Source organism: Megalobrama amblycephala, linkage group LG11 (assembly GCF_018812025.1).
Source record: "Megalobrama amblycephala isolate DHTTF-2021 linkage group LG11, ASM1881202v1, whole genome shotgun sequence".
In the NCBI taxonomy this organism is placed as follows: domain Eukaryota; kingdom Metazoa; phylum Chordata; class Actinopteri; order Cypriniformes; family Xenocyprididae; genus Megalobrama; species Megalobrama amblycephala.
The window spans coordinates 39453442-39477900 of record NC_063054.1 but is presented as its reverse complement, the minus strand read 5'-3'; the positions used below and the strand labels follow the sequence as shown (position 1 = coordinate 39477900).

General features: G+C 37.5%; 3 protein-coding genes and 1 pseudogene across 3 annotated transcripts; 3 read left to right on the top strand and 1 right to left on the bottom strand.

Moving 5' to 3' along the window:
* Positions 1 to 1386: 1386 nt before the first annotated feature.
* LOC125278816 lies at positions 1387 to 2270 on the top strand (annotated as a pseudogene).
* Positions 2271 to 7010: 4740 nt separating this feature from the next.
* LOC125278815 (zinc finger protein 239-like) lies at positions 7011 to 12888 on the bottom strand (the record flags this gene model as incomplete). Its single annotated transcript, XM_048208148.1, has 2 exons — positions 12882 to 12888; positions 7011 to 7831 (listed from the first exon to the last, which is right to left on the bottom strand). Coding segments are annotated over exons 1-2 (828 nt in total), but the record flags the coding sequence as incomplete, so codon positions are not given.
* A 3617-nt stretch (positions 12889 to 16505) lies between these two features.
* On the top strand, positions 16506 to 19302 carry LOC125278671 (zinc finger protein 239-like). Its single transcript, XM_048208003.1, has 2 exons — positions 16506 to 16688; positions 18189 to 19302. Exons 1-2 carry the CDS (start codon positions 16631 to 16633, stop codon positions 19184 to 19186), a joined length of 1056 nt encoding a protein of 351 aa, XP_048063960.1. The 5' UTR covers positions 16506 to 16630; the 3' UTR covers positions 19187 to 19302.
* A 38-nt stretch (positions 19303 to 19340) lies between these two features.
* LOC125278673 (gastrula zinc finger protein XlCGF7.1-like) lies at positions 19341 to 21232 on the top strand. The gene has a single exon (XM_048208005.1). The coding sequence runs from the start codon at positions 19939 to 19941 to the stop codon at positions 20656 to 20658; it is 720 nt and encodes a 239-aa protein (XP_048063962.1). The 5' UTR covers positions 19341 to 19938; the 3' UTR covers positions 20659 to 21232.
* Positions 21233 to 24459: the final 3227 nt, after the last annotated feature.

The window sequence follows — 24459 nt, the reverse complement described above, 5'->3', positions numbered from 1 at the left end:
AGAGGACGAATCCTGTGAAGGATGTAGTATATGGAGTGTCCTTAGCCAGAATTAAACAAGACGTCCTTCGTAGGACACACAGGCAGGAAAGGAAACAGGAAGTATATCGTTGCTATGCCAATACATTCACGGCAACCTCATTGCGCTCTCAGCAAATGAATGGAAATTATTAATGAATTTGTAATTTGAAAAGAGAATGAGCTTGTTTTATTTTTTATTTTGGTTGCTTGAGGAGCTGGCTTATGTACAACAGATATCTGTTACAGAGACAAAGGAGGAGGATATTAGGAAGAACAAAGTTTAAAAAAAAAACAAGCATGAAACTGCTTGCATTTAAACATATATTCGCTTGTATGTACATTTGCCGGCACCACCATTTATTTATTTTTTTCAAATAAATGACGGTTGTTAACAGAGACGCAAAGAATTATGGGTTATCTGCAGCAGTGAAGGATACACCTCATGCATCCTCTGAATTCCTATGAAAGAAGGATGTATTCCAAGGTCAGGTTCGGAGAGTCCTACTTACTGATACAGCCTCAATGACGTATGCAATCTTCGAATGCGACCTCCGGAGGATGCAACCTTCGAAATGAGACACAGCTTCTCTGTCAGTCACTTCCTTTTTCCTGGTGGCTTTATCTGGTCTCCCCATGTCAATTATTGCAATGAGACACAGGTGTTTATCATTTGCACTTGACCTACTTAAGCGCTGCTCATCTCCCGCTGCTGAACCACACCCCCCTTGCCACACACTTGCTCTTCTCCGATTGCTCCACACCAATCTTTTGACCCGAGGGAGGGATTCTAACAGACCAATCACAGCGCTTGCAGTCTGCGTAGAATTGACGTGTTATACGTCGTAGCGTAGCCTACAGCGTACACGTGACGCAGAAATATAAATCGGCCTTAAGTCTTCATGATTGCTTGAAAATTACAGGCAGGTGTATTTGATTAGGGATGAAAGACAGTGGTCCTCCAGTACCAAACCTGCCCATCCCTGATCCATAGGATAGGATAGGATAGGGTATAGAACATACATGTTGTTGCTTTTGATGCTTTAAATGTCTAAATTGTTTTATGTCTATTTTTGTCCTAGACCTAATGTCACTGAAAGAAGTGAGTCATGAACCTAATGAAAGGGAAGAAGAGAAAGAACATTATGATAAACATTATGATTTCATGAATGGGGAAAGATCAACACAGGTTTCCTCACAAAAAGGAGTTCAAAAGACAGGAACTAAGAGTTTCACACACAAAAAACACCTTAAAGTCCATATGAGAGTTCACACTGGAGAGAAACCTTTCACCTGCCAACAATGTGGACAGATTTTCACACATAAAGAAAGCCTTAAAGTCCACATGAGAATTCACACTGGAGAGAAACCTTTCACCTGCCAACAATGTGGAAAGAGATTCACACATAAAGGAAAGCCTTACAGCCCACATGAGAATCCACACGGGAGAAAAGCCTCATACCTGTCAAGAGTGTGGACAGAGTTTCTGTGACAAAGGAAACCTTAAAGCCCACATGAGAATTCACACTGGAGAAAAGCCTTATACCTGTCAACAGTGTGGAAAGAGTTTCAGTCGAAAAGGAAGCCTTATAGTCCACATGAGAGCTCATACCGGAGAAAAGCCATATATCTGCCGACAATGTGGACAGAGTTTCAGTCAAAAGGGAAACCTTACAGTCCACATGAGAGTTCACACTGGAGAAAAACCTTTCACCTGCAGTCTGTGTGGGAATGGCTTCACACGGGAACAAAGACTTGAGGAACACATGGATATTCACACTGAAGAGAAGTCATTTACATGTGATCAGTGTGGAAAGAGTTTCCTATTTAAAGGTAACCTTAAGGTCCACATGAGGATTCACTTGAAAGAGAACTGAACTGAACTTTTTGAAGTTTAGAAGCCTATCAGCTGAGTTCTGAACCAGCTGGAGATGAGAGAGGGAGAGGCCTGACTCACACCCAGATACAAAGAGTTACAATAATCCAAATGAGAAAGGCACAAAGGCACGAACAACCTTCACCAAATCATTGAAAGAGAGGACAGACATCAACTTGGCTATAGATCTAGATTTGATGATCAAATGTAAGCTCAGTCAAAAATAAAGATTTTTCACAAAGGAAAGTTTTTCCCCAGGAAGCAATAACAGGTTGTTATTAGACTCCTTATCACATTCCTCAGACAACAGACTTGTCTTCATTCAGTTGGAGAAAGTTGTTTGCCAACCAACACTTCACATCAGCCAAGCAGGTTAAACAAAGATTTGAGCAAGATAGCTCCCCATGTTTTACAGAGAAGTAAATTTGGGAATCATCAGCATACAGATGATAATTTATACTGTGCTTATCAAAAATTTTATCATTGACCGTATTAAAAGCAGGACTGAGATCTAACAATATAAGAACAAGACTACCTGAAGCGTATTTTTGAATTATGATAATTCTTTGAAGTAATGTCAAAAAAAAAAAAAACTGTTTAACTAATTTAACTACTTTTTGAAACTTTGTCAAACAATCTCTCAAATAAATCTCATATAAATCTTTATCTTTGAGCCATTTACAGTCAGCCCTCCTGCACTCTTGCCTAAGAGTATTGCTATTGCTCTTCAACCAGGGCTGAGTCTTGACTTGACTTTCTTCTTCCTAGTTTTCAAAAGGAGCCACAGAATTCAGAACAATGAAGAGTTAAACTTGAAAAATCAACTCCTCACGTCCCATACCAGAACAAGGACTGAAAAACATCTAGTACCCACACACATATTTAAAAGAATTCAACATAATTAACTGAACTTCAAACATTGAGTAAACCTCAGTAAATAGAAGTCTGCATTTAAACTTATTTTTAAAAAGCAAGGCCCCCACCCTGTCCAACTGACCTCGGGGAGCTAAAAAAGCTACAGTTCACACATTATTTGTCCGATTATCCCACTAGTGGGCAAATGATCTGGTGACTCCCCCTGACCACTCCCAAGCCACGCCCCCATCCCACGAACCTATTATTTGTCCAATTACCCACTATAGTTGGCAAATGACCTGACGACCCTCTCTGACCACTCCCAAGCCACGCCCCATCCCTCAGACCCACTATATGTCCGATTACCCACTATAGTTGGCAAATGACCTGTTGCCCCATGTTGAACACTGCAGTTGCATTAGGATCACTTTATTGGGCCACTGGGATGATTGTTCACTAACCAGTTAAACCATTATCATTCAACAAGTTAAACTGTAGCTCCTGTCCTGATAAAAACTATTTTACTGCACTTGGCAGGCCACAATGCACCAAGTTTCGTCGCAAAATTCCACTGTCCACGAACCCATTAATCGGGCTACATTCAGTAACCTGGAATCAGGACAACTTAGTGTGGAAAACACAAAAACATCCCAGTCATCATTTATAACACCGCTACTATACTTGGCACTAACTGGCATAGAAAAGGCAGTGTCTACGGACCCGTTATTTGGTGGCCACTACATAATTGGCAAGTGGGATGCTTTTGTTGTGTTGGCTCTAGCTCACGAAACCCGAAGGCCCCCGACCTCAGGGTTAGGCTCGTTTGACAGGGGCCCCCGAGACCTTTTCATGAGCTCCGGGGGCCACTGAATTCCTTAAAGACCATAACTCTGGGACCCATAAAGCTACCCTAGCAGCACCAATCTCGTTCGAACTGTCTAATTCAGTTGTACACACGGTTCAAATTTCAGGACAATCTGCCACATCTGCGCATTCGATAGAGAACCCCAAGGCCTTCCGTTGACCTGAATTTCATGTTCATGTTTTCAAGTTGCTGAGATATAAGCAGAAAACACAAAGACATCCCACTTCCCAATTATGCAGTGGCTGCCAAATAATGGGTTCTTGGACACAGTTTTTATAGATGATGTTTCAGATTTTTTACGAAAGTTTTATGGATTAAAACTACCATGCTTGGTGCACTCGGTCGGATGCATTTTACTAATTTCCAAATCATTTGGGACCTTCTGGTATGATCGGGAGCAGAAAACACAAAGACATCCCACTTCCCAATTATGTAGTGGCTGCCAAATAATAGGTTCCTGGACACAGTGTTTTCAGATGATATTTCCTATTTTATAGTTTTATGGATTAAAATCCTTTAACTGCACTAGATGCATTCCACTGACTTTCAAGTCATTTGGAACCTTCTGGTACGAATGGAAGTCGAAAAAAACAAAGACATTCCAGATATCATTTATTTAGTGGCCGCCAAATATTGGGTCTGCGGACACTACATATATATGCAATTTATTTTAGAGCCAAAAAAAGACAAGAACACAATTAAAAGGACATTTTTTTTTAATTTAAAACACACAATTATATAAAAACTATTAGGATTATGGTGATCAGTGGATTCCTACTCCATATCTGCACCAGCCTCTGCTCTTCCGTCACCGCAGTCGGTGAGGCCAGCACCTGAGGTGGTAAGGCTGCCACCTAAAGCAGTTGAACGTCCGGCCAGGCGTCAGGTGGGGCCTCGGCCTGGGAGAAGTCGGAGACCAGGGGGATGGCCGGCTCTGAATCCCGCAAGATTTGAAGCTTCCCCGTGGTCACCAACCTCTCCAGTGATCTCAACCTCTTTGGCCGCAACGATCTGCTCGCCTGATGAACTACATGCTCGTACAAAATACCTCCTTTTCGCGTGAGGCCACTACGGAAGTGGATTAAACTGCAATTCATCGACTGGCCACTAGGGACAGGCTCCAAAAGAGGGCAAAATCTCATCGAGTCCCATGTTAAAGTGCCTAACTTTACAGCAGAAATAAACATGTTTACAAGTTGGTACAAATTGTGGTTTTGGTCTATACTGATCATTTTGCCCTTCATGACAACTCTGAGGGGGTGAATTTTTTCATCCCCATTTTTTAATTTCAACTCATCCGTTTAAATTATATTAAGCCATAAAGTTCTGCATAATTAAGGGCGTAGTCACTTGAGTGACAGGTGATTGCCTCTGCTGTCTGTGAGCCGTCACTTTACCTCAGCTAATTCCAGCCACTGAATTTGGCATCTCTGCCGTGTTTGTGCTTTTTTCGGGATTAATTTATACAATTATAAAATAATATGGTTTGCTGTGTTAATGGTTGAGACAGATGTGCACGCATGTGGAAGGAAATGATCGTCTTGGCATTGGCTAAAAGTTTTGTTTGTGAGATTACTATGGCTGGAGAATATCCCTCTCAAGACACCTTAAAGTCCGACAGCACTGCTTGGATATTATAACTAAAACTGCTGCATTTTGGACGTGGGCTCATGACGTGCGGTGACGACACGACAACCAGTGCCACAGTTCCTCAACAGACCGTCCATACCGGCATTATGAATACGATCCTCATCTAGATGGAACTGGATTAAATACTTTAAATGTTGCGATCCTATCGGACTTATGATAGCTACCTGAATCATAACAAAGCACTGTTCGCCAGAGGAGAACTGGCCCCCCGACTAAGCCTGGTTTCTCGTGCATATAGTTTGCAATCATAAAACACAACTCATTTTGTTAAATGTCAGTTTTAATAATCAATAATAGCCATTATAAAAATCTAGCAAAAGGAACATTTACATTTACAGGTATAAGAAGCTACAATGAACATTAAAGCAAACAGTTCAGTCAAACGTTCAAAGTCAGCGCTCTAATAGACTACAACAGTAAAGTAAAATAGCCTAAATATATAAAGTTATGACACTTTACTTTACCCTCAACCAAAACGATTTTGAAACGTCATCAGCTGCTGTCCGAGTACTGATCCAATTCAAAGTTCACATCTAGCCAAGTACAGTTCAAATCCCCGAATGGGTTCTATGGTATATTTTTCCTTAAACACCTGACTTAGTTAAACCGGGTGTCAAACACCACCCATAAATCTATATATTTATACTCTACTAAGCGTACTTCAATACCTCTTCGAGTCAGCCGACATCTCTGCCTTTTTTGTTGCACTTTCACCTGATAACTAAGCTCTTTAGTGCTCCTCACCTCCACTAAACACTATCACTATAGTATAGAAAAAGATCTCTAGTGCTTAGGTTTGCTGCAGCCTAAAAACCAGACAGACTCCAGACTATGCCTCAGAATATGCTTTAATCACGGCCGGGAGAGTTCTCATCAATCCAGAGAATCTCTCTCTGAACAAAGGAATACAACAAGTTTTATAGGATTTCAGGTACACTCCACAGTCAGTATGGCATGATCTATTACTCATTATCATCAGTCTTATTACGAATGGTTTAGATTTAAGAAAAACATCTCAGTTCCTCTGTCCCGCATAAATTTAGATTAGAACAACTGAATCACAAGATCATCAAAAAATGTCTCGGGGTTAATAGTTCAGATTACTCAATAGGTTAAAACAATTCCTCAAAGACTATTTTTTATCCCCAGAAGGATGCTGTCTAGCCAGCACAGCAGAATGTTTCTGAATCACAACACTCAGTCCTAGTGACTGTTTCTCTATTTCAAAGTTAGATTATTATTATTATGCCTGTAGAAGAAAGAAATGTCAGTTCATTATTAATTAGTTCAAAAATTCCATCACAGTTCTTGATCCGACTTTTATCGAGGGTGCATCGAGAGGGTACTTGTGACAGCCAGGTATCCCAGAATGCCTCTCACATCAACCAGCAACAGTTAAACTACATGTCAAGACATAATAACATGGGGGACATTAGGGGGGTATTTTTCCCAAAGTGAGCCGTCAGCTCCAGTCCACTACAATTAGGAGTGGTTAAGGCCCGGGTATATGTCATTTCCCACGTTCTGCTCCATCTTGTTTGCTTAAAATTTTTGTGAATAATTTGCAGATGCAGGTACAAAAAGACGTTTTGTAACTGCAAAACATAAATAAATAAAACTTGTTGCCCATGGTGCCAACTATAGCTGGAGAGGAGAGATTTGGCTGTGGCTAACTTTTTTGTTCAGCACAAAAAAATTAACTACTTCATTTCAGACTGTGGTGATGTGGTTTCTCCACTGCATGGATCTTCATGTGTATCTTCAGGTGACTTTTAATAGTGAAGCTCTTTCCACACTGATCACACGTGTGCAGCTTCTCTCTGCTGTGGATCTTCTCATGTGTTTTCAGATGTGATGATTGATTGAATCTCTTGTCACACTGTGAACACTTGTAAGGTTTCTCTCCAGTGTGAATCCTCTCATGTGTTTTCAGATGTGATGACACACTGAATCTCTTGTCACAGTGTGAACACTTGTAAGGTTTTTCTCCAGTGTGAATTCTCTGGTGCACTTTTAAATGGTTTGCTGAAATAAAAGTCTTCTGACACTCAAAGCACATGTACTCTCTCACACCAGTGTGTGTTTTCTCATGTTCTTGTAAACTACACAGTTGTGAAAAACTCTTTCCACACACAGAACATGAATGTGGCTTCTCCTTTGTATGAACTCTCAGATGTCTCTTCAGGTCTGATGACCCTAGAAATGTTTTGTCACATTGATCACATGCGTGTGGCTTCTCTCCAGTGTGAACTTTCATATGCCTCTTAAGATTTCCTCTTTCTGTGAATCTCCTCCCACACTGATCACATGTGAAGGGCTTCTCTCCAGTATAAACTCTCATGTGAACCTCAAGACTATGTTTGGTTGAGAAACTCATCCCACACTGATCACATGTGAACGGTTTCTCTCCTGTAAGAATTCTCATGTGAATCTCAAGACTATGTTTGGTTGTGAAACTCTTTCCACACTGAGTGCAGGTTGTAGATTTCTTGGCTCTTCTTTTCTTTAAAAATGTCTTTTTAGTCTTTGAGCGACTCAAAGGTTTTTCTCCAGGTTTGTCATGATGTTCCTCCTCCACTTTACTCAGTTCTTCACTCTCCTCCTTCACTTCCATCAGCTCTGAAATGAAAGAAAAAAAGTCATTTCATTTTCAATAAATCAAAATAAAGAGAGAAATATGAAGTTAAAGGTGATAAAATTGAGACTTGTTGTGATAGACAACTGCTACAAAACATTACAATCATTTTGAAGCATTTGCATAAATTAGTTGCATATGTCCCTGAAACTTTAACATTAATCTTCCAATCGTAAAGGAACAGCTGTCGTTCCAGTGACAGAATCCAGTGGTCTGGTGAAGGTATAATTTGTGTACGTCTTTTCAGCGCTCCTGTGAAGTTCACTTCAATTTTAGAATTTACTCTCAATTTTACTTTAGCTGCTCGTTTAATCTGACTCCAATTTCAAATGTTTTTACATCAAGATTTACTGAATTAAGACAATCAGCACTGAATGGACGTCTTCTGGCTACAGAATTTCCCAAATAGCTGCTCTGCCACCTTCCCTTAAATAATTCTTAATAATTTATAAATAATATTAAGAAAATAAAGAAAACATTGCTCTGAAATATTTTCAGTAAAATATTTGATCAATGACAAAATGATCTAATGTGATATTAACAGCCATATTTTGACATCAACTTTTAGGTTGATATTTAATTTATTTTCCTAGAACTGTGTAATTATTAAGGGCCGTTCACAGCAGACTTCTCCTTCCACTGTCTTCCATTCATATGCATGTGAATGTGGGACACCAGAAACACAAGATCAAGTGAAGTTTGCAGTAAAGTGGAGTAGATTGAATATTTTAAAAATTTGGAGTGATTATTATTCGTTATTTATGTTTTTAAAAATATATCATGTCATATCTTGCAGTGCAGTGCAGATATCTCCATTGCCGTGTCTGTAGAAAGTTCACATGCTCAAAGTCTAGACTGACTGCATCTTTAAATGTGTTATTATCAGTGTCCTACATGATTCACTCAACCCTGTTACTTCTGACATGATTTTCCTCCTTTTAAAACCAGAGGATTTCTTAAAACTGTGACGCCCAGGAAATGACATCATCTGGGCTCTCTCTACAGCATGATGGGAGGACAAGAAAATAATCCCAATCCATTGTCTCAGTTTTTACACAAATTAATGACTGCATTCATCAACCCTGTTACCAAAGTTACTGTAAGAAGAGATTTTGCTCAAGTTACACTCACAACCCTGTCAGCCATTCTGGAAAGTTCATTTACTTCATACATTTTGGTGTACAGTTTATTCCTAAAAAATAACAGTGTTGAAAACTGTATTGAAAATGCCTAAATTCTGGTAACACTCCTGCAAATTGTGAACCAGATATGAAATAAATGTAAAATAAATATTTAGTTTCATCTGATGTTGACAATCAGTATGAAGGTTTCTCAAACTTCCCTTTACTGAGCTTCTGTTAGAAAAGAACTTTTAACTGTTTCTCTAAATGTGCAGAAGTGCTTGAATCTTTCTAACATGAATGTTGTTCAGCATCATGAATGAATGAAGAATAAACACCAACCTCTTTGTTCTTCAGTATCTTCAGTGTGTTTCATTCTGCAGGGTTCTGGATCACTCATGTTCTTTGCAGTTTTCAGCTCTTCCTGATGCTTCAGTGCTCGTCTGATGGGAATATTCCAGCATTTATTGATGAACTGCTGTGGGAGGAGCTTCACTGATGATGTGACTGCTGTGGGAGGAGCTTCATTAAGTGAATTGCAGTGGGCGGGGCTTTGTTGACTGAACTGCAGATTGGTTGGAGGAGATGATCTGCCCAAATCAAAAATAAATCAGTTACTGTGTTTGTTTTTATAGGGTTAAAGTCCAGAGATCAAACTGTAGTGTCTGCATCAAATGAAATGTACAAAAGTGATTTTACATAGAAAATTCACTAAATGAAATGTGTCTGTTTAATGTTTCAGATTACTTTTGTGAAAACAAAATGTTTTAATGTGCCATCATCATTTAGTGTAACAGATATATTTAATGCAAAAAGAAAACAGTTATTTTGACCTGTTCTTAATAAGATATATAAAAGAGTAAAAGATCATACTAAATTTCATTATATTTTAAATTATTAAAAAACTTCTTGCTGACAAATAAGTGAAAGCTAATGGTTTGAAGGAAAGTGGCAAAGAATAAAGATTTAAAATGAAAATTAAAGAGTATTTTGGGCTTCACTGTGATCCTTCAATACAGTGTTTGAATGTTGTCAAATGATTCTTGTTCTGAATATGCCTGAAATATGCTTTTTTTCTTTTGTGCTATATTAACTATATTAACTTTTGTATTTCGCCCATAAACTAAGCGCATTAAAAAATTTATATATCGGTCTATCGTAAAACAACTGGTGCTAATTCAGAACTTTATTCTGTTTCTCCATTAAAATATTGACAGATATTAGAAAAGTAGTAAAGAACTGTAAGAAAAACAGTTAAAAGCACAAAGACAAAAATAATTGTTCATATTTGAGGTCCACAAATCCCCTCAGTCTGCTGACAGCAATGAAAAGAGCTTTAAGTGTCAATTTACAGCAGATCTGAAGACATCAGCATAATAAATGAGGTGAAAACAGGAACTATTGACATGAAATAAAGAGTGTTTTCAGCAGTTTCTCTGTTCATATTGATGATCCTCAGACTATCAACACTCATTCAACAAGACATTCACATCATTAGTAGATCATCTCACTTTATTCTGCTGTTAGAAACTGATTATTGGAGTCAGGAAGGATAAATGAGAAAAGACTATAAACTGCTTTAATGAAAGACAATACTGTTATTTCTCACAATATGACACCAATAATACAAAAACAAACACTAATGACACTCATCTTCAACTACTGCTAAATAACTATGAAATATTGTATGATTTTATGATAATATTAATTATAATAATCTGAGAAGTAATTCTGAACAAAGCTCATATCAATCTGCAGATTATACAACATAAATATTACAAAACACTCAGGTAGGGTCAGGATAGTCAGATCTGCCTCAATCATAAAGTTCTCACCCGCCGCAGCTGAAGATCTTCAGGAATGATGGAGAAGACTCTCTTGAGCTTCTGTTCTGAGGCTCAGTTTAAGGAAAGTCTCAAACAATAAAACACTTTTTTATTGGTCATGACGATACAAAGCAGATAAAACTTAAATCCGCTTAAGCTAAAAAGCTCTATAATCTTCACTTAATGCAGTTCATCTGAGGAAACCTTTCACTCCTCAGACTCTCATTCTGGTTTATATTTCTGAAAACTCATTTTAGTGTATTTCACTTACATTGAGTTCACACTTTAATTCTTCCGGTCTAATCTACATGTAGCCTATACTGAGTTGAGTTAATCTGAGATGAGAAACTCTGAGTTTTCAGTTTCAGAACAGCTGAATTGAGTTAGTTCAATCGACTCTGAGTAGGTTGACTCTGAGTTAAGCGCGTGCACCATGACTATGAAAAGCCATCATCAATGGAGCTCCGATATTATGATTCGCCATGGCAACAGCACGTGACAAAAGAACATCGGCATACTTCTGAGTCAATGCAAGTTTAATTCTTATCACTGTTATAATATCAATGGTGAAAACTGTCAGAATAGTAAGTTATTGAACTAATATTTATTTTCATGGTTCCCACATGCAAAAAAAACAAGAAGAAAAAAATTATGCAGGATGCAATAATAAGAGTGTAAATGATTTTATCGTTATTAGACACTCGTTAGGCAATTTACTTCCACTTTTAGAAAATTTTCTTCATTTTTATTGAAAATAAATACTTTCTGATGTGATATGTGATGGGAAAAGGGAAAATAGTGAGCTCGGCAAAAGGCGGATTCAAACCCAGTCAATCACATCACACATTAATTTTCCACACCCAACACACTATTGCCTACACCACTGCAGCCACTAGAACATGAGACAATTTTAACCTGATGTGACTCTGGTGGGCAGAGGCAGAGCTACTGTAAATTTGCACTTAGTAATACCCAGGAGGAAAAAAAAGTGCATTAAAAATATACTTAAATACAAGCAAGTATATTTGTAGTACATTCTTTATTTAGGTGCTAAATAAAAGTGTCAAAGATATACATTATCAACTGTGCTATTTTGAGACACAATGAAATTTATTTAGTTACCACTTGTAGTACACTTGAACCCATCTTTCATACACCTTTAAATATACTCATCAGACATAGGAAATACACTTATGAATTATTTAAAATACAAGAATAATATATGATAAATATATACAAAATGTATTCGTAATGTTGTAGGCAATAAATTATAAATACATTTTGTATATATTCATTATATATTAATTTATATTTTGAAATACATCATAAGTCTATTTTATGTTTGAAAGATGGGTTCAAGTTGTACTACAAGTGGTAACTAAATGTATATATTTTTAATACACAGATAGTATATTAAAAGCACATTTTAGTTCAAATTCATGATGTCTCAAAAAAGCACAGTTGAGTACACTTAGATGTTCTTAAGATTATATTAAGAAGAGCTTTTAGTATATTAAGTACAAAATAAGTGCGTGAAATAGAGCACTTTAAGTACATTATTGAAGTGTACTGTGTACTAAAATAAAGTGTATTTTACTGCACTTTTTTCACCTGGGTAGACACTCTGACACTTTCCATTAGCATTAAGATTATTTTTATTACCACACTGGCAGATATAATTTTACTTAAGTAAAATGCACTTAATTTAGATCCCCCAGGAAACAAGACTAAATATATTAAATCATTTTCTTATATAGAAAATCCATCTTGATTTAAAATTTTTAGATATTTTGTACTTGAAATAGGATGAAAAATACAAATTTTTGCAGTGTGAATGAGTGAGTGAACTATTTAAACATCACTTGCACTTCAACAAGGGGAGGAGACTGAAAGAAACTCTGGGTTTACTGAAGAAAACCTGCTCCTGACCAGGTTAGGTTCACAGAGTAAGTTACCATGGTAACTGACTCTGAGTATAAGTTACCTCTCTTTCAGAAATGGGCTTGTCTTACCCTACATTCTCGGGTTTGACATACCTCCCATTCTGAAACAGAAAACCCAGATATCTTAAATATGAGATGATTCTGTATCATGACAACAACTCTACTTTGTGCTGCTCTTTATTTTGAAAGGTTTTGCGATCATTGTCTCTTCTGATCTAATTTCACTACTGCAATCAATGTACTTATTATTAGAAAATCAAACTTTCAGTTCATATCTCTGTAGTTACTCATCTTTAGTGGTTGATGATGGTGAGTGTGTGTTGATTTTTGTATTATTAATGTCATATTGTGAGAAATAACAGTATTGTCTTTCACTAGAGCAGTTTATAGGATTTTCACACATATTGTGACTCCAATAATCAGTTTCTAACAGCAAACACTCAGAATAAAGTGAGATGATCTGCTAATGATCTGAATGTCTTGTTGAATGAGTATTGATAGTCTGAGGATCATCAATATTAACAGAGAAACTGCTGAAAACACTCTTTATTTCATGTCAATAGTTCCTGTTTTCACCTCATTTATTATGCTGATGTCTTCAGATCTGCTGTAAATTGACACTTAAAGCTCATTTCATTGCTGTCAACAGACTGAGGGATTTGATGGTGTTTATGTCTGCTTTTTCTTTTTTCTTTTTTTTTTTTTTTTTTTTGTTTTTTTACTACTTTTCAAGACATCTGTCATTATTTTAATGAATTAACAGAATAATGTTTGATTTAGAAATATAAAGTTCTGAATTAGCATCAGTTGCTTTACGATAGACGGATATAAATGATTAATGCAATTAGTTTAATAGTGAAATACAAATATAGGGGTTAATATAGCAAAAAAACTTGTCATGCATATTTAGAACAAGAATCATTTGACAACATTCAAACACTGTATTGAAGGATCACAGTGAAGCCCAAAATACTCTTTAATTGTCATTTTAAATCTTTATACGTTGCCACTATCCTTCAAACCACTAGCTTTCATCTATTTGTCACCAAGTTCAATCAATTTAAAATATAATGAAATTTTATATCTCTTACTCTTTTATACACTTTATTAAGTACTGGTCAATGTTGTTTCATTTTTACATAAATATATCTGTTACACTAAATGATGATGGGACATTAAAACATTTGGTTTTCACAAAAGTAATTTGAAACATTAAAATAGACACTTGGATTTAATGGGTTTTCTATTTAAATTCAGTTTTTGTACATTTAATTTGATTTCTGGTCTTTTACCCTATAAAAACAAACACAGTAACTGATATTTTTGATTTGGGCAGATCAGCTCCTCCAACCAATCTGTGGTTCAGTCAGTGAAGCTCCGCCCACTACAGTCACTATCAACGAAGCTCCTCCCACATCAGTTCATCAATAAATGCTGCGATATTCCCATCAGACGAGCACTGAAGCATTAGGAAGAGCTGAAATCTGCAAAGAACATGAGTGATCCAGAACCCTGCAGAATGAAACACACTGAAGATACTGAAGAACAAAGAGGTTGGTGTTTATTCTTCATTCATTCATGATGCTGAACAACATTCATGTTAGAAAGATTCAAGCACTTCTGCACATTTAGAGAAACAGTTAAAGTTCTTTTCTAACAGAAGCTCAGTAAAGGGAAGTCTGACAAACTTTTATTATAAATACATTTTGTATATATTCATTATATATTAATCTTATAATTCGAAATACATCATAAGTCTATTTTATGTTTGAAAGATGGGTTCAAGTGTACTACAAATGGTAACTAAATATATATATATATTTTTAATACACAGACAGTATATTAAAAGCACATTTTAGTTCAAATTCATGATGTCTCAAAAAAGCACAGTTGAGTACACTTAGATGTTCTTAAGATTATATTAAGAAGAGCTTTTAGTATATTAAGTACAAAATAAGTGCGTGAAAATAGAGCACTTTAAGTACATTATGGCAGTGTACTGTGTACTAAAATAAAGTGTATTTTACTGCACTTTTTTCACCTGGGTAGACACTCTGACACTTTCCATTAGCATTAAGATTATTTTTATTACCACACTGGCAGATATAATTTTACTTAAGTAAAATGCACTTAATTTAGATCCCCCAGGAAACAAAACTAAATATATTATATCATTTTCTTATATAGAAAATCCATCTTGATTTAGGAATTTTTAGATATTTTGTACTTGAAATAGGATGAAAAACACAAATTTTTGCAGTGTGAATGAGTGAGTGAACTATTTAAACATCACTTGCACTTCAACAAGGGGAGGAGACTGAAAGAAACTCTGGGTTTACTGAAGAAAACCTGCTCCTGACCAGGTTAGGTTCACAGAGTAAGTTACCATAGTAACTGACTCTGAGTAGAAGTTACCTCTCTTTCAGAAATGGGCTTGACTTAACCTGCTTTCTCAGGTTTGACAAACCTCCCATTCTGAAACAGAAAACCCAGATATCTTAAATATGAGATGATTCTGTATATGACGACAACTCTACTTTGTGCTGCTCTTTATTTCGAAAGGTTTTGCGATCATTGTCTCTTTTGATCTAATTTCACTACTGCAATCAATGTACTTATTATTAGAAAATCAAACTTTCAGTTCATATCTCTGTAGTTACTCATCTTTAGTGGTTGATGATGGTGAGTGTGTGTTGATTTTTGTATTATTAATGTCACATTGTGAGAAATAACAGTATTGTCTTTCACTAGAGCAGTTTATAGGATTTTCTCATATATCGTGACTCCAATAATCAGTTTCTAACAGCAAACACTCAGAATAAAGTGAGATGATCCTCAGACTATCAACACTCATTCAACAAGACATTCAGATCATCATCAGATTATCTCACACTCTTTATTTCATGTCAATAGTTCCTGTTTTCACCTCATTTATTATGCTGATGTCTTCAGATCTGCTATAAATTGACACTTAAAGCTCATTTCATTGCTGTCAGCAGACAGGTGATTTATGTCTGCTTATTTCTTTTTTCTTTTTTTTTTTTACTTTTTTGTTTTTTTTACTACTTTTCAAGACATCTGTCATTATTTTAATGAATTAAAAGAATAATGTTTGATTTAGAAATATAAAGTTCTGAATTAGCATCAGTTGCTTTACGATAGACGGATATAAATGATTAATGCAATTAGTTTAATAGTGAAATACAAAAAGGGGTTAATATTACAAAAAAACTTGTCAGGCATATTTAGAACAAGAATCATTTGACAACATTCAAACACTGTATTGAAGGATCACAATGAAGCCCAAAATACTCTTTAATTGTCATTTTAAATCTTTATACGTTGCCACTATCCTTCAAACCACTAGCTTTCATCTATTTGTCACCAAGTTTAATCATTTAAAATATAATGAAATTTAGTATGATCTCTTACTCTTTTATATACTTTATTAAGTACTGGTCAAAATAACTGTTTTCTTTTTGCATTAAATATATCTGTTACACTAAATGATGATGGGACATTAAAACATTTGGTTTTCACAAAAGTAATTTGAAACATTAAAATAGACACTTGGATTTAATGGGTTTGCTATTTAAATTCACTTTTTGTACATTTAATTTGATTTCTGGTTTTTAACCCTATAAAAACAAACACAGTAACTGATATTTTTGATTTGGGCAGATCATCTCTTCCAACCAATCTGTAGTTCAGTCAGTGAAGCTCCGCCCACAGCAGTCACATCATCAGTGAAGCTCCTCCCACTGCAGTTCATCAATAAATGCTGGATTATTCCCATCAGACGAGCACTGAAGCTTCAGGAAGAGCTGAAATCTGCAAAGAACATGAGTGATCCAGAACCCTGCAGAATGAAACACACTGAAGATACTGAAGAACAAAGAGGTTGGTGTTTATTCTTCATTCTTTCATGATGCTGAACAACATTCATGTTCTTGCACATTTAGATAAACTATCAAATACATACTGAACTTTTAACGACAACATTCATGTTAGAAAGATTCAAGCACTTCTGCATATTTAGAGAAACAGTTAAAGTTCTTTTCTAACAGAAGACATAATGTTCTTTTCTAGTTCAGTAAAGGGAAGTTTGAGAAGCTTTCATACTGATTGTCAACATGAGATCAAAATAATATTTACGTATTTTCCATTTGTTTCATATCTGCTTCACAATTTGCAGGAGTGTTACCAGAATTTAGGCATTTTCAATACAGTTTTCAACACTGTTATTTTTAGGAATAATCTGTAAACACCAAAATGTATGAAGTAAATGAACTTTCCAGAATGGCTGACAGAGTTGTGAGTGAAACTTGAGCAAAATCTCTTCTTACAGTAACTTTGGTAACAGGGTTGATGAATGCAGTCATTCATTTGTGTAAAACTGAGAAAATGGATTGAGATTATTGTCTTGTCCTCCCATCATGCTGTAGAGAGAGCCCAGATGATGTCACTTCCTGTGTGGTTTTGAAAGGAGGAAAATCATGTCAGAAGTAACAGGGTTGAGTGAATCATGTAGGACACTGATAATAACACATTTAAAGATGCAGTCAGTCTAGACTTTGAGCATGTGAACTTTCTACAGAAGCTGAAACATCAAGATATGACGTGAAATATTTTTAAAAACATATGAATAACGAATAATAATCACTCCAAAATTTTAAAATATACAATCTACTCCACTTTACTGCAAACTTCACTTGATCTTGTGTTTCTGGTGTCCCACATTCACATGTGTATGAAAGGAAGTCAGTGGAAGGAGAAGTCTGCTGTGAACGGCCCTTAATAATTACACAGTTTTAGGAAAATTATTTAAATGTAAACCTGTTAATATCACATTAGATCATTTTGTCATTGATTGAAAATATTTCAGAGCAATGTTTTCTTTATTTTCATAATATTTTTTATAATATTATTTATAAATTATTAAGAATTATTTAAAGGAAGGTGGCAGAGCAGCGATTTGGGAAATTCTGTAGCCAGAAGACGTCCATTCAGTGCTGATTGTCTTAATTCAGTAAATCTTGATGTAAAAACATTTGAAATTGGAGTCAGATTAAATGAGCAGCTAAAGTAAAATTGAGACTAAATTCTAAAATTAAGTGAACTTCACAGGAGCGCTGAACAGACGTACACACATTATACCTTCACCAGACCACTGGATTCTGTCGCTGGAACGACAGCTGGTCCTTTACGATTGGAAGATTAATGTTAAAGTTTCAGGGACATATGCAACTAATTTATGCAAATGCTTCAAAATGATCGTAATGTTTTGTAGCAGTTGTCTATCACAACAAGTCTCAATTTTATGACCTTTAACTTCATATTTCTCTCTTTAAATTATTTTGATTTATTGAAAATTAAATGATTTTTTCTCTTTCATTTCAGAGCTGATGGAAGTGAAGGAGGAGAGTGAAGAACTGAGTGAAGTGGAGGAGAAACATCATGACAAACTTGGAGAAAAACCTTTGAGTCGCTCAAAGACTAAAAAGACATTTTTAAAGAAAACGAGAGCAAAGAAATCTACAACCTGCTCTCAGTGTGGAAAGAGTTTCACATCCAAACAATATCTTGAGATTCACATTAGAGTTCATACAGGAGAGAAGCCGTTCATATGTGATCAGTGTGGGATGAGTTTCACACAAAAAGGACATCTTAAGAGGCATATGAGAGTTCATACAGGAGAGAAGCCACACACATGTGATCAATGTGGGAAGAGTTTCAGTCAATCAGCAAACCTTAAAGCACACATGAGGATTCACACAGGAGAGAAGCCACACACATGCGATCAATGTGGGGAGAGTTTCTCAACCAAACATAGTCTTGAGGTTCACATGAGAGTTCATACAGGAGAGAAGCTGTTCACATGTGATCAGTGTGGGAAGAGTTTCACTCAAAAAGGAAGTCTTAAGGAACACATGAAAGTTCACACTGGAGAGAAGCCACACACATGTGATCAATGTGACAAATCATTTCTAGGGGCATCAAACCTGAAGAGACACCTGAGAGTTCATACAAAGGAGAAGCCACATTCATGTTCTGTGTGTGGAAAGAGTTTTTCACAGCTGTGTAGTTTACAAAAACATGAGAAAATCCATACTGGTATGAGAGAGTACATGTGCTTTGAGTGTGAGAAGACTTTTACTACAGCAAACAGTTTAAAACGGCACCAGAGAATTCACACTGGAGAAAAACCATACAAGTGTTCACACTGTGACAAGAGATTCAGTGTGTCATCACATCTGAAAACACATGAGAGGATCCACACTGGAGAGAAACCTTACAAGTGTTCACAGTGTGACAAGAGATTCAGTCAGTCGTCACATCTGAAAACACATGAGAGGATCCACAGCAGAGAGAAGCTGCACACGTGTGACCAGTGTTGAAAGAGTTTCTCTATTAAAAGTCACCTGAAGATACACATGAAGATCCATGCAGTGGAGAAACCACATCACCACAGTGTGAAATGAAGTAGTTCATTTTTATGTGCTGAACAAAAAAAATCTCTTCTTTGTAACTATGATTTGCTCTCTGAACAGTGGCAGCCTGCAGCTGAATTTTTGTGATCACTGAAGCCCCAGGTATACTTCGGCCGTCCTCGTTTGTGAATTTGACATTCACAATTTTCGTCATGAGGCAGGCTCGTGGCCAGCCGCACACCCCGTCCGCAGGCAACCCAAATTTCGAGACCGTGCAGATGGTGCACATGCACAAGCAAGACGGAAGAGTCCACTAGGTGGCAATACACACAGTACTGAGCACAATGTGCAGTCGTCAAAGAAGTGTGTAAATAGCGATTCAAAAACAAGACGAATAAACTCAGAGGCATGCTTTCCCCATCGTTTTATAATTCCTGTTCTCTTGGTGTATCTTCTGAACTATGTTGCAGTGGTGGATGCACTATTTTTCTTCTTCGATCCTGCCCAGCGAATGTCCCATAGATGACATGATGTCTGGTAATAGTATAGAAAATGTTTTATTGTGCATGTGTCAAACTCGGTGATCCACGTGCATCCGTGGTTTAGTATACTTTGAAAGATTCACGGACACGACTGCACGCGAGACACATCCAGGCGTGGAAAATTAAGTATACCCGGGGCTTGATGGCGCGCTGTCTTTCCGCACTCATGAGGTTCACATGAGAGTTCATACAGGAGAGAAGCCGTTCACATGTGATCAGTGTGGAAAGAGTTTCAAACAAAAAGGACATCTTAAGGAACACATGAGAGTTTACACTGGAGAGAAGCCACACACATGTGATCAGTGTGGGAAGAGTTTCACGCGATCATCGAGCCTTAAAGAACACATGAGGATCCACACCGGAGAGAAACCGTTCACATGTGATCAGTGTGACAAAACATTTCGTGGGGAATCAGCCTTAAAGAGACACCTGAAAATTCATATAAAGGAGAAGCCATATTCATGTTCTGTGTGTGGAAAGAGTTTTTCACTGCTGCAAAATTTGCATAGACATCAGAAAATACACACTGGTGTGAGAGAGTACATGTGCTTTGAGTGTGAGAAGACTTTTACTACAGCAAACCATTTAAAAGTGCACCAGAGAATTCACACTGGAGAAAAACCTTACAAGTGTTCACACTGTGACAAGAGATTCAGTGTGTCATCACATCTGAAAACACATGAGAGGATCCACACTGGAGAAAAACCTTACAAGTGTTCACACTGTGACAAGAGATTCAATCAGTCATCAAATCTGAAATGGCATGAGAAAATCCACAGCACAGAGAAGCCGCACAACTGTGATCAGCGTGGAAAGAGTTTCACTATTAAAAGTCACCTGAAGATACACATGAAGATCCATGCAGTGGAGAAACCACATCACCACGGTGTGAAATGAAGTAGTTCATTTTTATGTGCTGAACAAAAAAATCTCTTCTGTGTAAGTTAGCCACAGCCAAATCTCTCCTCTCCAGCTATAGTTGGCACCATGGGTTACAAGTTTTATTTTTTAAAAATTTTTTTGCAGTTACAAAACGTCTTTTTGTACCTGCATCAGCAAATTATTCACAAAAATTAAGCAAACAAGTTTAACCCTTTAACGACCCAGTGGTCCGCTGGCGGGACAATAGAGTTTTATAAGGTTACTGCGTGGACTGTTCAATATTCAGTACTGCAATGTCTGAGTCTCTCCAGTCACATGATGTTTCTCATGTGTTTTCAGTTGGCGCTACTACAAAGAAATGTTTACTAGACTGTGGACTAGCTTTACTCTCTGAACAGTGGCAGCCTGCAGCTGAATTTTTGTGATCACTGAATACTCGGGTATACTTCGGCCGTCCGCGTTTGTGAATTTGACGTATATAATTTTCGTCATGCGGCTGGCGTGAGCCGTCTGCATGAGGCTGGCTGAAGGGAAGGAAAAGATGTGGTAGAAAAAAGTGTACAAGCAATAGGGATAACCGCACCCTGGAGTGGATTGTGAAACAAAACCCATTCAAAAATGTGGGGGAGATTCACAAAGAGTGGACTGCAGCTGGAGTCAGTGCTTCAAGAACCACTACGCACAGACGTATGCAAGACATGGGTTTCAGCTGTTGCATTCTTTGTGTCAAGCCACTCTTGAACAACAGACAGCGTCAGAAGCGTCTAAAGACAAAAAGGACTGGACTGCTGCTGAGTGGTCCAAAGTTATGTTCTCTGATGAAAGTAAATTTTGCATTTCCTTTGGAAATCAGGGTCCCAGAGTCTGGAGGAAGAGAGGAGAGGCACACAATTCACGTTGCTTGAGGTCCAGAGTAAAGTTTCCACAATCAGTGATGATTTGGGGTGCCATGTCATCTGCTGGTGTTGGTCCACTGTGTTTTCTGAGGTCCAAGGTCAATGCAGCCGTATACCAGGAAGTTTTAGAGCACTTCACGCTTCCTGCTGTGGACCAACTTTATGGAGATGCAGATTTCATTTTCCAACAGGACTTGGCACCTGCACACAGTGCCAAAGCTACCAATACCTGGTTTAAGGACCATGGTATCCCTGTTCTTAATTGGCCAGCAAACTCGTCTGACCTTAACCCCATAGAAAATCTATGTGGTATTGTGAAGAGGAAGATGCGATATGCCAGACCCAACAATGCAGAAGAGCTGAAGGCCACTATCAGAGCAAGCTGGGCTCTCATAACACCTGAGCAGTGCCACAGACTGATCGACTCCATGCCACATCGCATTGCTGCAGTAATTCAGGCAAAAGGAGCCCCAACTAAGTATTGAGTGCTATACATGCTCATACTTTTCAGTTGGCCAAGATTTCTAAAAATAATTTCTTTGTATTGGTCTTAAGTAATATTCTAATTTTCTGAGATACTGAATTTGGGATTTTCCTTAGTCGTCAGTTATAATCATCAAAATTAAAAGAAATAGACATTTGAAATATATCAGTCTGTGTGTAATGAATGAATATAATATAAAAGTTTCACTTTTTGAATGGAATTAGTGAAATAAATCAACTTTTTGATGATATTCTAATTATATGACCAGCACCTGTAAGTGGTATCTAAATACATACAGAATGCCACCTTAAAATAAAAGACATCAAGAAAAAAGTGACATACTGTTGAGATAACATTCACTTTCTTCGCTTTCAAGACCAGAGTACCTTCCTGCTACTAAAGACAAATGCACATGGTTTTGAATGGTATGGCTAGATGGAAAATAGCACTGATCATGAGGACACAATCCGAAGTGTAGAGTTCAGCAAAAGTGTAGAGTTCAGGGCAAAGCAATGCATTTTTTGTAAGAAAAATATCCACATTTATAACTTTAAACTACAATCCCTGGCTTCCAGTAACAGCTAAACACAAGTTCGAGTTTCGGTCGAAGAGTGGCAGAAGTTTATTTGCCCTGGAATTTTTACTGAGGTTGTGTGACATGAACAACAATGCTATTTTTGCCTTGCCTTTAAACAACAACATATCTCTGACTATCGACACACAAAACTATCATCTATCGGCACAAATTAAAGACTAATTAAAGGATTAGTTCACTTTCAAATGAAAATTTCCTTATAATTTACTCACCCCCATGTCATCCAAGATGTTCATGTCTTTCTCTCTTTAGTCCAAAACAAATTAAGGTTTTTGATAAAAACACTCCAGGAATTTTTCTCCATATAGTGGACTTCAACGACCTCCAAACGGTTGAAGGACAAAATTAAGCCCCGGGTATACTTCGGCCGTCCGCGTTAGTGCACCGTCCGCATGATGTAATTTTCGTCATGCGGAAGGCTCGCGGCCGGCTGCACACCCCGTCTGCGCACAGCCCAAATTTCGAGACCACGCGGACAGTCCGCGTGTAACAGCACATGCGCAAGTAGTACAGATTAGTCCACTAGGTGGCAATACGCACAGAATTGAGCACGATTTTCAGCCATCGAAACAACATGCGTGAAAAAAAAGAGAAAAACACGACAATAGACGGCAAACTCGACAAGCATTTGTGTGAAGAGATTAGAAAGTACCCACATTTGTACAATTCATGTTCGAAAGAGTACAAAGACGTGTTTAGGGTGGCAAATTCATGGAGGGAGATCAGTAAAAATATCGCAAAGGATAGGGACTTTTTATTGTTACATTGTTTCAGATGGAGTGCTCCAGTGAACCTGGATCTTTGTCATCGATCAACCTGGAATGCATCAACCCAGACCCCGTTGACCCTGTTGAACCAGTTGCCCTTCTGTCCTCACCATTATCTTCCTCATCAGACTCTTCACTATGCATGTCTTCATCGGCGTGCACATCTGTGCCGTCGCCTCTTTGCTCAAAGAAGAGGAAAACAGAGCAGTTAACTCCAGTCCAAGAAGCCATAATGGCGAGATTGCAGAAGTACGACGAGGACAAGGAACTTTAGGACAAATATATGTGCTTTGGCAAGATGGTGGGGAAGAAGCTGAGCAAACTGTCCATGAGAAGAAAGGCCCACGCGTATTTGGAAATTTCGCAAGTCTTGTTCAAGTGGCAGATGGAGGGCTGTGACTCTTGATAAAAATAGACTACCTGTTTGTTTGTTTGTTTGTTTGTTTTTTACTTGTGTACTAACGTTTCTACTTTGCACAACATGCACATAACACACGTTAAGCAAAGACTGTATGTTTACATAGTTTTATGTAACCAATTTGCTTAAAGGTACAATCTGTAAGATATTCACAGTAAAATATCCAAAAACCACTAGGCTAGTGTTATATATTTTGTCTAGCTGATTACTAACAATATTTCTAATGTTTTCAACTACTTGTAAATCATGAGAAAATTCCCATTCTTAACAGTGACACGGGGCAGTGCAGTCGCCTGTCAATGACTCCAGTTACCCTTTGTTACCGCCTTTACTGACGTAGAAACCACATGACAACAGTGTCGTGGACAAATGCGGAAGTAGTGTCTAGCGTCCAGCAAACCACTAGCTTGCTTCAAGCAGTTCCTTATTTACTTCTTGCACGTTTTATGGTGGATTGTGTTACTTATTTATGGAACATAATTACTGTTTACCATCTGCCACTGGTTCTGTCGACAAGGACAGCTCCCGTAAACCTCATACTCATGACCGGAAAAGCGGAAGCGGCGCCGGCGACTGTGTCATAATAAAAGTCCCGCTGCTCGTGGGGCGTGTGTTGATCAATCGCTCCAGCTCCTCGTTCAGCTCCCGCAACACAC

What these genes read in the sequence shown, in the direction of transcription:
- LOC125278671 (XM_048208003.1), top strand. Translation starts at nt 16,631, where the DNA reads ATGAGTGATCCAGAACCCTGCAGAATGAAACACACTGAAGATACTGAA. An exon ending in AGATACTGAAGAACAAAGAG is followed by an intron (nt 16,689 to 18,188) that starts GTTGGTGTTTAT and finishes CTTTCATTTCAG; the next exon opens with AGCTGATGGAAGTGAAGGAG.
- LOC125278673 (XM_048208005.1), top strand. Translation starts at nt 19,939, where the DNA reads ATGAGAGTTCATACAGGAGAGAAGCCGTTCACATGTGATCAGTGTGGA.